This window comes from Saccostrea cucullata, unplaced genomic scaffold, assembly GCF_032062105.1.
Source record: "Saccostrea cucullata isolate Sc308-1 unplaced genomic scaffold, CSIRO_AGI_Scuc_v1 ctg12378, whole genome shotgun sequence".
NCBI lineage: Eukaryota > Metazoa > Mollusca > Bivalvia > Ostreida > Ostreidae > Saccostrea > Saccostrea cuccullata.
The window spans coordinates 1,159-15,966 of record NW_026921088.1 but is presented as its reverse complement, the minus strand read 5'-3'; the positions used below and the strand labels follow the sequence as shown (position 1 = coordinate 15,966).

Genomic DNA, 14,808 nt, shown 5'->3' with positions numbered 1-14,808 from the left:
GTAAAAGAAAGATAACCTTCTCTGGTATGGAAGGGAATTACCGCCAAAAGTCTATGTATCTTGCTTTTATTCTTATTCTGCCTACTTCTTTATGCTTTGTTTATATTATTGTAATTATATGTCACTTTATTGTTTTCATATTCGTCTTCATTACATTTCACTTTGACTTTTATCCTTCTTCATTTTGCCCTTACTTCTATGTTACTTTATTCTTGTAAATTCATTTTACTTTCTTTTAAATTGATACAGTTTCTTAAATGATTATAACTATTACGAACGTTAACTCAATCACGCAAACAATGAAGCATATTCAATGAAGACGAATACAAGTTGTCCGAATTTAGTGCCGCATTATAACGCTAGGTGGCAGGGGTGTTCGCTAAGAGTGTTGGTAAAATTAGGTAAGCAAACCCGGGCCGGGATTATTCGTGTTTTTTCGATTTTCTGTCTTAATACTTTATTAATCAAACTTCAAATTTTTAAAAGACTGATGCCGGAAGACTATACATGTACATTGGGACTCCCCCCGGGGAAGTTTCAATATAGTCTTCCGCGGGAAATCTCGCTATATATAGCAATTCGCCCCTTCCTAGCAACCCCTACCCCGAATAGATTTTTAAACCGTAAAACAATGTTTATATATACTAACGTTTTCAGTTTTTAAAAAGAAATGTTATCCGTTCTATCAGAGACCTATATACTAGTATATAGGTCCCTGGTTCTGTACGAATAAATATTTAAATAATATCATTTTAATAGTGTTTTATAGAATTAAATCATTTTAACCATTTAGTTAAACATAGATAATCTTCACGAGTACATATGGATAATGACTCTCTCTCTCTCTCTCTCTCTCTCTCTCTCTCTCCCCCCCCCCCCTTGGATGCAGTCGCCAGCGTGGCACTGTGGTTACGGCGTCTGTTCTTTATAATGTCACGAAGTACAGTATAGTAAGGAGTCGACCAATACGTCGTGGGTTCGAATCCCACCATAGGATGTGGAGTTCGGTCCTTCGGGTCAAGACCTGACCCGTATTATCCGAGGTCCCGTGTCGCAGTAGGTGCTGGCACGAAAAAGATCCCTCACTGCTCAATGGCTATAAGTGCCTCGTAGGACAAATTTGCAGCTCTCCACCGGCAAGAGGTGGCTTCTCCTTTTGAGTGAAAAATTCTCGAACAGGAAATTATACAATGTACAATCACACCACCAAAGTCTCAATATATATACTGACTTCCGGGTGGGGTAAGTTTCATCGGTAGAGGGGAGGGTGGCCACGTAACATTTACCTAAACGTAACTTTTTACTTCTGGAAAAGTTCAGCAAAAGGCTTGTTGCCCCCATCCCTTAAACTTTTTGTTGCAGTACTAATAGTCAATTTATATATTAAAAGTCATCTACTTAGTGGCATATCAGTAAAATTTATTACTGAAAAAAGTTGACGACCCCCCCCCCCCCTTTCATCACCACCAAATAGAATTTTCAAGTTTAAAGATTTTTTTTTTAGCTCTCCCGGTTGATGACAAACACGGTGCCGACTAAAGATATTTCTTTCTTCATTGAAAAGTGCTATTTTAGTATAAAATATTAACGCAGGAAAAAAGACCGAGGTGTTTCTAGTATGCCTGGGTGCATGTAGTCTGGTTCCGACTTCGCCTTCCATGCGCGGATCTAGATGGGGGGGGGGGGGTCGGACCCCTTCGAATTAACAAGGTTACTAAAACAAGGAAAAAAAGTTACCCCCCCCCCCCCCATGAAATAGAATTTTGACGTTTGAGCAAGTTTATGTTATTTTCTTCTTTTTATGCTTGTCAAGAAATTTCTGGGATTGGATTTTTCTTGACTGGGTTGCCCCCCACTGGAAAAAATTCTGGATCCGCGCCTGCCTACCCATAACGCTCCTCACTCCTTTGCAAAGTCCTGTCCCTAGAATCACGCGCATCAGCACTTACTATCTGTCGTGAAATAAAGTTCAGTTCAGTGGAAGGTTCTGAAAAACAACCCAATTTATCAGGGTTAACTAGTTTCAAAATCCTTAACATTTTTATAACAATTAAACTGTAATTCAAATATCCAAAAAATAACTTAGTAGAGTTATATTTTTCACGCTAGAGAACAGTGACGTAGCATCGTTTTTGAAAGTGGGGAGGGGGGCAACAAGAGAATAAATATTCAAGCTACCCGGCTGAAAACAACTTGACAAGCGCGGAATAAACCCCAGGAAATTGTCCAAACTTGAAAATACATAGGCGTCGGAACCGGGGAAGGGGGGGGGGTTGGGTTAGCCCCCACTTCTTTCCAAAGATAGACTTAGTACATAGACAATGAACATTCCTGCGTAGCTTTAGCCCCCCCCCCCCCACTTTCCATGGACACGATGCAGTAAAGGTATAAATGGGGAAAGTAGTGGTATTTGGGAAAAAAAACTTTGGCACTGGAGTTCGAACCTTCAACCCACCCCCACCCCACCCCTCCTCACGAAATAGGATTTTTGTGTTTTTGGAAAATGGATTTTTTGTGTGTGTGTGTGTGTGTGTGTGTGAGGGTGTGTGTGTGTGTGTGTGACAGGGTTTTTTTTTTGAAGGTCTAAAAAAATTCTTATATACTCCCCCCCCCCCCCCCAACTTTCAATTAGCTTCCGGCGCCAATGAAATCCTATTTCGGGGGCGGGGTGGGTTTTGAGTTAGATTCAATTTCTTCTTTAGAATCGAATTTAAATTTTCTTCCTACTATACGTACATTTACTTATTTGACCCTTACTCTTACAAAAAGTGGGTCGGACTTTAAATGAACATAGTTCTTATAGTATAAAGTTGTGTCTGAAAAAAAGAAGCCGTTATTCCTGTGTGCCCAGAGAAAATAAATATGGAGTTTCCATCATTGGATCGGGAGATCGGATCCGGCCTTCTGAAGTTCGATTGATAAAGTATTAATTAAGGCGTATTAGAGAATCTCAAATAACCCGACCCGGGTTTGCTTACCTAGTTTTACCAACACTCGTAGCGAACACCACGCCACCTAGCGTTATAATGCCGCACTAAATTTTGACGGTTTGACAACTTCCATTCGTCTTCATTGAATATGCTTCATTGTTAGCGTGATTGAATTAACATTCGTAGTAGAGAGATAATGCTAATAATTTATTAAAGAAACTGTTTAAGATGAAAAGAAAGTAGAATGAATTTACAAGAATAAAGCAACATAGAAGTAAAGACAAAATCAAGAATGATAAAAGTCAAAGTGAAATGTAATAAAGACGAATATGAAAACAATAAAGTGACATATAATTACAATAATAACAAAGCATAAAGAAGTAGGCAGAATAAGAATAAAAGCAAGATACATAAACTTTTGGCGGTAATTCCCTTCCATACTCTGGAAGTAATGACATTTCCCATAAATTTGCAATTTTCAATTTGAAATACGATATACATGAATATGTTGTGTGAAAATCATATAATCATAGATCTAAAGCAGATAGCTCTATTATGTAATGTCATTGGAAGATATATTTAATTCTGGTTGTAACGCTGTATTTGATTGGATAAAAATTTTACTTCATATCGTATGTGCCTACGTCACAATGACTTCCGTCAAAAACGTATCAATCCGCCTGACGTTACATTCAAATTTTGTACAAATTGAAGTCATTTTGTTAGAACAATCATCTTTTTTTCTTACATCAAATGAATGAAAATTAAATTATAAGCAATGAATTTAATAGCTACCCATTTTATACGGTATAAACTGGGTTGGAACAGTTTACGCTTTTTTATAAACCGCTTGGCGGTTTATAAAGCGTAAACTGCCCCAACCCAGTTTATACCGTATAAAATGGGTAGCTATTAAATTCATTCCTTAAATAAACGCAATTGAAGACTACATGTTCATAGTGTGAGAGAGCAATAGATATGCAAATATTTTACTTTAATTTTTAAAACCAACATAAAATTCTAAAACTCACTTAAGCTGTAATTACCTGCATCGTATACATCAGAGGCAAAATTCACAAATAATAAACTTGAAATACATATCCAACGAAACATGTTGCCACGTGTCTCTAACTGAACGTCTCTAACTCGATACTGGATATTGGAACAATATGAAAAAAATACAGTTATGGCATATTGCATATAATTATCCCTAACGTCCAATGCCGATTAACGATGTTGGTACAAAGTAATAAGAAACTCTAGCATCCTTTTAAATGTCTAAAAATGATCATTGTGAACTTTCCTCATTTCTGTAGTTGTCTTGTAACAAGAAATGAAAATGTCCAAGTTTCAGTATTACTGAAGAAGCAGTCGTCTATGATATCTAATACCTTTTTTTATTTTCGAGAGGAATGGTTGTTTAAAGTGAAGAAAAAATGATACGTTACAAAGAAACAGACTTTTGAATAAAGTCATTTTAAATAATTCTTTCGAGTTTAATAAATAACTGAATTACGAAAACCTTTTACTAAACATTCATAAAGTTAAAAAATGTTGGTACCCAAACAAAGATCTCAAGGATTAGACAAGTAAATAAAAACTAAATATCATCTTTCATAAGTTATGGCAAGTGTTTCAGATAAAATATCTATAGACCCTACGATCAAAATCAAAAAGTAAAAATGGTCTCGTCACAGGAATTATACTTGTAAGGCATAATTACCTTAGAGACAACCGATTAAATGTTTTAGCCTATGGTATATTTTTCGTGGACGACGACGGATAGATTTTTAAAATTTTTACCGCCGAATTTGGAGGGGCATGAAATAAAATGATATGAGAATCATTTATCACTAACAAAATATTTACAATAAGGTTGGAACAGAAATTTCAATTAAAAAAAATGATATTGAAATATTTATCAGACATAATATTTTTGGAAATAAAGTTTATAAAATGAAATTACGTTCTTTTTTCTTCTTTTTTTGGCTTAAACCAGAGTTTGTAATATTAGTACGAGTCTGTTCTACAAAACAAATATTCCATCTTTTGGTTGGTTTAATAAATATATTTGTTTACTTATATTTTCACAAAAGAAAAAAAGAGAAAAACATATGAGACATAATTTGTTAAATATTCATAAAAGGACGCAGACAAGAAAAGGCATGCTTTAAATTTATTTCTTTAGTATTTTTGAAATAATAATTTCAGAGTATCTGTAAAAGGCCGATTCCTGGTGCTGGTCTTCACTTAGAATTGTGTTTGACTTGGAAGCGGGAAATGACTCCTGTTTTGTCACAGAAATACTTATGGACAATGGATCTCTCTACACACACCCAGAGTCCGTCCTTTTGATATTTCTCCATCAGAGGTTCCAGGCTGTCGCGGTACTCTTCTATATCTAAGTATTCTTCCCTCATCACGATAATTATCATTCCACCTGTAAATTCAATATGAATACTAAATCGAATATTACATTTAACTTAACCTACCAATATATTTTATTATGTGGTTTGAATTAGTAACCTTCCAATTATTTATGATTGTTTTGCAAACTGGTATTAAACTTTTACTTTTAAAAATATAACAGTGTATAAAGTTTCTGAATGTTTTGGAATTATTGTTTGTATTTGTATAGTGTACCTGGTTTTGTGATTCGGATCAGTTCTAGTAGTGCACCTGAAGGTATATGGCCACTTCCAAACCCTCCCGAACAAACGACACATGAATATGTACCTTAAAGTTATATACAGTCACAAAGATAAACATTTTTGTCCATCCCATTTATTCAAGATTTAAATATACCATTTAGACAGTTTGAAGAAATGTTTGTGTTTATGTACTTTACCGTTACTGATGTTTGGAGATGGCTCTTCATCAAGAAATTCACAGAAAAACTTCTGGTAGATGTTTTTCATCCGTGCCTTTTGAAGCATGTTTTCACTTGGATCCAAAGCATGTATTTGTTTGAAACCTTTCTTGACCAACTGTAAATTTGGAGAAAAAAGAGAAGTTTTCAATTTAGAGATACCATCTGACCAAATACTTAAACGTATTATTTGTTTTACTATAGTTAACTAGGTGTGGAAGAATTAATAAATCATATTGTACAGTCCCTCAAATCTTGTCCCATCGAAACAAAATTTTCTAATGGACAAACAAGTTCAGCTTTTTTTAATTGAGAAGAATGCCCACATTAACGAAAGATTATTTAATCGGGACTAAACTCACTGGAAGAATAAAGTTTAACATTTGATTTATTGTTTGCATGTGTTTTACGTCCCATTCGACAATTTTTCACTCATATAGAGATATTACCATACACGGGTAAAGGGTTTCAAATTAGACCTTAAAACTTGACACTCTGATTTTTAAACCAAACTCTACAGCATCATTTTTTTCAACACTTCTCGGAGTTTTGATACCAGAAACAGCTGCCTTTTTAACAAAAAAAATGAAAGTCGTCAATTTATATATATCTTGGCCATTGCAATCTGGAATTAAAAAACATTTTGATTGTACACTCGAGTACTCCAAAATTTATATTTAAAAGAGATGCTTGATTTCTGATTAACAATTTATCTATCCAACAATTTGTTGGATTTTCCATGGGCACTAATTGCGCCCCGTTATTAGAAGACCTAATGTTACCTCTTCAGCTACCAAGCCCGTGCCTGCTGCCACGTCTATGATTTGAATCGTATCTTTGCTGCTTAGAAAGCTTCGGTCAGCGGCTTCAGCAGCATACAGTGGTCCATTGTACCTACCAGGCTGCAGGTGCTAAAACGATGGAGAACCTTGATATAATCTGTTTTAAGGAGCACGCATTTTTTTTTCTTACATGAATTTAGAAAGTGACTTAAGAAACTATTTCAAAAAAAAAACTTAAATGTACCAGTGGGAAATCTTTTTTTCCTTTTCACTGTGGAACAATAAAATTTATTTCTAAGACATTTCTTAATGTATAGTTACCATTTCGTAATCTTCCCAATTATTGTAGTAATCGATGATTTGTTGTTTATTTAGACCTCCAGAGAAAACTCGGGCGTTGGCTTCAAACGCCTTTTTGTCTTCATGGTCCATATTCTGGAATTTTTCATATAATTTTCGAAATCAATAAATACATATTAAATGAGAAATACTTCATACCATACACTATTCGCCGCTTTCTGCAACCTTTTCTAAATTGTTATAGACTTCTATCATTCTAGAACATTTTTTAAAAAGCAATCATTATTTCCCACTTTTGATTTAAGTGTTCTTTATTTACTATATGCCTTATGGATATTTCTGTCTGCGTTTATCATATGCTGAGATTGTCTATCATATTTATTTTCAGATTATATGAAAAAGTCATACAAGCCTACCTCAAGTACCCCTTTCATTAATCGACTTCCTGACAAAAGTGATGCTATCATCCAAATACATAGAATTGTTTGAGCATTTACATGTTTGTGTATACCTGCTTCCTTCCGATATACAACTAAACAGAGAGTTTTCTTGACGTTTTCTAGGTGTGGTGTTACATATTAAAGATCTAGCACTGCACAGTCCCATTTTTAATTCATAATAAGTAAGTGAATTCCTGCCTGCAGTGCCAGCAATATCAGATTGCTGAATTCTTCTGTCATCATCTGAAACCACGTAAAACTTCCCCGGTAAGCACTTCATTCTGGCCCTCGACAGTTACGCTTCCAGAAATGAAATCCAGTATTTTTTAAAATTACTGGTAGTTTAATCTAAGTAGATTAAATAAATATAAAAAATTGCTTTGAAGATGAAGAGAATATGATATACAGAATTATTTGTAATAAAAGAATTAATTATGTTATTCCCATTTTGATAGGATATTTGCTTTATACTGTTGTCCCGGCATTCATCAAACTGAACTTTTAATCATTGATTTTAAAAACAAGTTCACATCCCCCACGCTTACACATTGCTTGCTACTCTTAATATATGACACAACAATAATACCCCAATTCCCTTTCACATTTTACCGATGTTTGTGAAAATCGTTGTCATCCAAGACATGAACCTTAGAATGTCCTGTGAATGTGCGCATTCGATCAGTATGTCCATATTATCTAAAAAAAAAAAAAAAGTTTCTGTGATTTTCTCTTTTTTTTAAATTTTATTTTCTAACACAATTCATTTCATACAGAAACATTAAAAATCTTTGTTACAGAATTGTGTATTTTTACATATAAAGAGAGAGAGCGATAGGTGGAGAGAGAGAATAGATAGAGAGTTATAGAAAAAGTTGGTTCCACCTGTTCCATTGAGTGTCAAATTTTTCTTTTTCGCCATTTTTATATGATATATATTTTTGTGTTTGGTAAAATTGATTCAAGTGTGATATCGCTGATTGCACATTTAAAGGTTTTTTTTGTACATCTAGAAGTATAAATATAATATTTTAGCAATAAAATTATAATATTCGCAATTTCATTATTTTTTCCTTCAATGCCTAAAATAAATATTTTTTTTTGTTATGGGCAACTGGAGATTTTTCTGCTGGAGATGATATTCAAAATTTTCAAGGAGTAATTGTACAAGGTCACATTCCCACAGGATATGCTCAATTGTCTCTACTTCTCTTTGACAAAAATTACACTGCTTAGAATCTACCTTTCTGATTTTGAATAAAAAAGAATTAGTTGCCAATATTTCATTCAGAATTCCGTACTGAAACCACTGCAGTTTACAGTTTTTTGTAATTTTAAATGGTAATTTATGAATTATTTTGGATTCCTTGCTATCTAATTCAAATAAATCAATCCACTTCTTAAAACCAGCTGTTATAGAAGAGTTTTGAATTAGAATTTCATAGAAATTTTTTGATTTTTTACAGTTTGATACCAGATAAAAACTAGACGTAATAAGAGGATTTTCTGATTTTTGTAAATTTTTCTCGAGATTGCTCCTCTTTATCCAAGCTTTAGCTGCATGTATTAAACTAGAATATTCTAAAAAATTAATATTTACATCTTGATAAGCATTGCAAAAGCATTCATAACTGTAAAAAATACCATCTACTCCAATGATATCATTAATATATCTAATATTCTTGTCAAAAAGTTTTTTACTATAAAAGGTTTTCTTTCCAATATGGATATTAGGGTTATAAAACAATGGACAGTCCACATTTACATCAGAATTACTACAGATTTTATACAAATCAATCCAGGACTTGAACACATCAATCCAGAATTTATTTTTAAAGTTTTTTATAAGTTGAGTGATGTATTCAATTCCACAGGATGTAAATTTATAAATATTCATATTTTTTATGAAATTTTCCCACCCTTTATTTGTATAAACCAGATGTCTAATCCAAAATAATTTCAAAGAAGCAATGAAATCATTTAAATTTATCATTTTCATTCCTCCATTTTCATAGCTTTTAACGATGACATCTTTCTTAACACTGTGTGTTGAACTATTCCATACGAATGAGAAAAAAGTTTTTCTAATTCTTTACAATAAAAATTAGATGGATTTGGGATTGACGTTAGTAAATGATTTAATATTGGTAAAGCCAAGTTCTTTATAACAGTGATTTTTCCTATTGGTGTTAAAAACCTTTTTCCCCATTGTCAAAGAATAGATTTGATTTGCACTAGCTTTGGTTGGTAATTTATTTCAGGCACTTTTTCTAAGTCAACATCAAAGTTTATTCCTAATAAAGTAAATCTAGTTGTTCCCCAATTAAGTTGGTAATTTGGGATTTCTGTGATTTTCAAAACTGAAATAAATCAAATACAATTTAAATATAAATCGTGTATTTATTATACAATATGCCAATTAATTCACTTTTTTTCAGAGTATATTATAATGCATGCTCATCGACAAATTATTACAAGTAGCTCAACTCAAACATTTATTTTTGTGCGGCAAGGATCTGCAATGCCCCGTATATGTGAGTTTTCTCGTGAGTGTCATAAAAGTCACGCAGAGTTCCTTCCTCCTTCATTTTCTGCACTCTCTGTATCATGTCTTGAATTTCGGTCTCAGAGCACGTGTCCCAAAATGACAAATCCTTCCTCCAATCTTCTTGTAACGGTCCCTCCAAGTTACTGTGTCCGGGGTGATAATCTGTAGTTAACGTGTTGAGAGCCGCCTTCAGTGTTAGCCCCGCCTCGGTCAATATGTCCTTCATCTGCTTATGATATGGGAATTTCTTGGCGTATTGTTTCAATGGCCCTGGAACCAAATGACCAAACCAGTGGGCCTCTACTTGCTCAGGAGTTGCAGTGGTAACAGTCAACACGCCTCTTGGTTTTAAAACTCGAAAAACTTCTTTCATCGTTTTTGCTGTGTTTGGATACGTTTTCCCATCAGGATTTATCTCTAAATGATGTAGTACCTAATAAATCATAGAAGAGGAGTATTTTATACTAATGGAGAATATATCGATGTTTTGAGGATTATTAAGTTTAATATTCATGACTTTTGTGTTACTGAGATAGAAGACTACAGTCTTGGAAAAGATTACAAAGAGTGATAACATGTCTCCAAATACGGTAACTGGAAGAATAATATGAAATACCGCAGTACTAGTAGCTTCAATTTCTTTCAAAAGTTGAGCAATTGTTTAGTGTTTTGAATACATAAGGCATCAATTTGAGGTACAAATGCAAGGATGCAAAAAATTATTTTAAGTACCATATTTATCATAACGCTGTCAAAAGAATTATCTTCAAAAGGAATAATAGGAAGCACTCCTGTTTGGAAGCTAAGCTTGGACTTCAGATTTTGGGATTGTAATTTCCATCTGGCTACGCTAAGCATCCCTTCACTGGCGTCAACAAGAGTCAAGCTGCGGGGTTCTTGGTCCAGGAAATAACTCGCATAATTACCTGTCCCACAGCCAGCGTCCAGAATATCCATGTCCTGTAAATGTGAATACATTCAGGGTTTATTACATACTGCAGATAACTCCTGACTTCAAATTAATCCTTATTTGTGTTTGCTCAACGGTCTTTTTTTCTTGCTCTTGCTCAGCGTTCACGTAGGGTAATGGAACGTTTCAAAGACTGTTTATGGTCATTTCCAAATTTAAAAGAGGGGTGCACGTATATGCGAGTACATGTACTTGCGTACCATACCTGTTTGTCTGTAAAAGTATGTGAGGGCGAGTTTGCGTATGTGCTGGACTTAAAAATTGAGTAAATTTTCTACTATTTAGCCAGTGCAGAAGCTTGAAGATTGGCTTATTTTTGAATTCATATGAAGCAGATTTTGTTCAAAATCTTACACACGAGAAAAAGAAAACACTAACCGTGCCTTCAACTAGTACTTGACATTTAAGATATACGGAAGACGTATTTTAAATTAACAATAGTTAATTCCATTCGTATATCGACACGATATGTCCTTTTGAGCTTGATATTAAAAATATCACTAGTCTGACACATCTTTTTCGTACTTGATAATTTACTCAAAAAAGACGTTGATGGTAACCTAACAACAAAGCTCTGTGGTAAACGTGATGACTTTAACTTTTCTATCGAAAAGTTCGTTTTGAAGGTAATTATATTAACATTACAAAACATCCAAATCTAGTCTTTAAACATATAGCTTACATGAATGCTCTTTCCAGTAAAATTCTCCATTAGGGATTTAAGGACAAAGGCGCCCGCTGCTCGTCTTCCCTTGTCGTACGTCTTACAAACCTCATTGTAATCTGTTATATTACTCATCGTCAAAACTGACTGACTTGTGGACTAATATCCCTACAAAATTTAAAAGAAAGATAAGATTAGTTTAATTTCCTTAGCTTAAAATTGGTAAGGTTCACATTTTGAGTCAAGTTTTGAGCATTGACTTCAAAAATGGAATTCTATTCTCTAATATTTACATTTCCAATAAATTACCCCTATGATTCTTTACAAAATAAAATGCAGTTCATTTTCTCATGAACTACATTACATATATACCACGAATAAGCATGAATATCTCCATTGTAAAGTCAGAATACTGCACTTGACGTCAAAAAATGTAGTGCACACTTTTGCTTTAAAAATGACAGTTTAATGGCGTAAATTTATGGCAAGTCATAAGAAAAATAATGTAAATATAAGAAATGAATTTAATTTTTGAAGATTAATGAGGTATATGAACTACCACGCTTCACACCGGCATATTTATCAAGAAGCGCCAACGCGCTTCTTGAAATATGCACCGGCGTGAAGCGTCGTAGTTCATAACCTCATGAATCTTCAAAAATTAAATTCATTTCTTAATTGAGAAGTTGATGGCTTGTTTTAATACTCCCCCTCGAGTCGGAGCCATCAACTTATCGATAGAGAATAATGGAATTCATGCGTATCTCCTACAAGTTCATTGAAAATGGTATTCTTTAACCCACTTTTTCATTAATAGCCTTATCCTGTTATCATAGACTTTTAATTCATAAATCTATTCAGAATAAGTCAACAAAGAAAGAAAACGCCTTTTCTTCAGAATATTATATGAGAGATCATTTTGTTACCTTTAATACATGTACTTTCACTTTCCAGCTCATGACCTACTTTTAAAAGCAAGCATCTATCTAATAATTACTTCACGAGCTAAAGATTTTCATTTCAATTCTAATCTACATGATTGTACATATTTACCAATTGTTCGAATAATTTACCACTGGATTAAAACCAATATTTTAACGAAGCCCGGAGATACCATAGAACTAGATATATGCTCCTAGGGCAGTGCGTATTTGTACACTGGACGTGTATTTTCGGCCTTAAACCAATTGACCCTCACTAGATATAAGACATATCGGTCAATTCAATGGTCGCCTCACTTCACTCTATTTTCTTTTGCAAATCTTAATGGAATACTTACGTGACTTACACCAACTCCAGCTTATTTTGTTCCCTCAACACGAAAAAGTAAAGACGTATTTTCTCTACGGTTGATATGTTTATATACATGTAATTATAATGACCTCGTTTGCTGCAACTTATTGCTGCATAACATTCAATGTTCTGGGTACTGAGTATAAACACATTGACATGTTGACTCGGGACCCCTGATAGCTGCAGAAACTGTACAGCGTTATGATTTTATATTTTGGTCTATGGTGAAAGATTATACATAAAACCATGACGCTACAGTTTCTGTAGATAGATAATATATTTATTAAATATACATATCTTATTAAAGCCTAATTTAAAGCTGACTATTGTAAAATACACATATTTTGAATTTTCACTCTTATTTTAAAGAACCAGATTTATTCATACCCAGATTTTTAAGACAAATGCCAATATTAGAATTAGAAATGGTCATCTACAGAATCAAACAAATTTATACGTTTTTCAATTTGAAATAATGCAGAGGGGCAATCAAAAATGTAAATCAGAACACAGGTACAACAAAACTTAAAATTCCTGATGAATTTCGCTTAAAACCTTTGTTTGCTTACATCTGATAGAGGGATAACTCATTTTTTGTTGCTCTTGATAAAGTAATACTGGAAGTTTTTCTGTTCTAACTTCTACTTTATCAATATTGACCATCAACTGTTTCAAACAAAACAAGATAACATGTAGCATTTACTAAAACAGGCAATAAAAAGACAAAGATTGAAAATTACAAAGTTTAATTATTTTTTTTTATTCAGAGTTTACATAGACATTCGGGGTCAAGTCTCTTCAGAGACCGTTTTAGTATAAGCTCCACTTGATCAGTATTTGACAGACTACACCTCAAATAATACAACACCTATGCTGTTTACAAGCCAGGCTAGCTTAGTTGGAGCAGCTGATGTTTATTTAAGGAATGAATTTAATAGCTACCCATTTTATACGGTATAAACTGGGTTGGGGCAGTTTACGCTTTATAAACCGCGAAGCGGTTTATAAAAAAGCGTAAACTGTTTTAACCCAGTTTATACCGTATAAAATGGGTAGCTATTAATTTCATTGCTTATAATTTAATTTTCATTCATTTGATGCAAGAAAAAAAGATGATTGTCCTAACAAAATGACTTTAATTTGTACAAATTTGAATGTAACGTCACGCGGTTAGATATTTAAACTGTATTACAATTAACCAATCAGATAAGCTGTTAGATATTTAAACTGTATTACAATTAACCAATCAGATAAGGCGAAACAGAAAAGCAGCTCCAAAACCTCCTCCAACGCTGCGAATGGAGAAAATTTTATGTATCCGATTCATAAATCGTCCGATTACGGCATATTAACCATCAATGGCGGGGTTTAGGTTTAAGAGACTAGTAAAAGAACATCTCTCAGACAAAGTGTTCGCAAAATTATGATAGGTAACACAGTTATTACCTTGGAAATCTGTCTCGAAGTGGGGAACCCCCGTTTGTTTACAACTTTTGTTTCTTACCTTGTGTATTTTTATTATACCGAATAGGGCCATTCTTTAAACGTGAGAAAAAGTACAATCTGCTTGCATATAACGACATATAGATCTGTTTGACGCGGAAATTTTATATTTACGAGGTATTATACACTCTTACTTTTTTTTATTTAAAAAAAGGGGGGGTATTATCCATTTTCATAACTGCATATCAGTTTTAAAAATCTGACCTTTAGCTAAGAAAAAAGAAGGGAGATTGATATTTTAAAAATAAGAATTTAAAATTAAATTAGAACACTCTAGGAAATGTAGAATAAACTCTCAAGCCTTTGCAATATGTATATGCTGTATTATTTGTTGCTATATTGCTTGATGAAAAATATTCTTTCCGTTTTGCATTGGATGACAAATCCCATTGCCCGAAACCCAGGGCTAGTTAATTTTAGGGGTGGGCAAGTGAAATTTTATCAGCCACTTTTCTGTGGACAAGTGACTTATCAAAAATAAAATCAATACGTAAGCCATAGATCATTTTAAA

The 14,808-nt window shown here is 33.5% G+C and overlaps 2 protein-coding genes across 3 annotated transcripts; both read right to left on the bottom strand.

Moving 5' to 3' along the window:
- Positions 1-5,092: 5,092 nt before the first annotated feature.
- LOC134259146 (methyltransferase-like protein 27) lies at positions 5,093-7,386 on the bottom strand. The gene is made up of 6 exons (XM_062741746.1): positions 7,298-7,386; positions 6,903-7,016; positions 6,582-6,710; positions 5,779-5,917; positions 5,574-5,666; positions 5,093-5,370 (listed from the first exon to the last, which is right to left on the bottom strand). Exons 1-6 carry the CDS (start codon positions 7,346-7,348, stop codon positions 5,177-5,179), a joined length of 720 nt encoding a protein of 239 aa, XP_062597730.1. The 5' UTR covers positions 7,349-7,386; the 3' UTR covers positions 5,093-5,176.
- A 2,312-nt stretch (positions 7,387-9,698) lies between these two features.
- On the bottom strand, positions 9,699-13,128 carry LOC134259145 (demethylmenaquinone methyltransferase-like). Of its 2 annotated transcripts, none has more exons than XM_062741744.1 (4): positions 12,780-13,128; positions 11,519-11,668; positions 10,599-10,826; positions 9,699-10,299 (listed from the first exon to the last, which is right to left on the bottom strand). In XM_062741744.1, exons 2-4 carry the CDS (start codon positions 11,633-11,635, stop codon positions 9,814-9,816), a joined length of 831 nt encoding a protein of 276 aa, XP_062597728.1. In that variant the 5' UTR covers positions 11,636-11,668; positions 12,780-13,128; the 3' UTR covers positions 9,699-9,813. The 2 variants fall into 2 exon arrangements, with proteins under 2 accessions (XP_062597728.1, XP_062597729.1); XM_062741745.1 differs by lacking the exon at positions 12,780-13,128 and adding an exon at positions 12,554-12,757.
- Between the last annotated feature and the right edge of the window lie 1,680 nt (positions 13,129-14,808).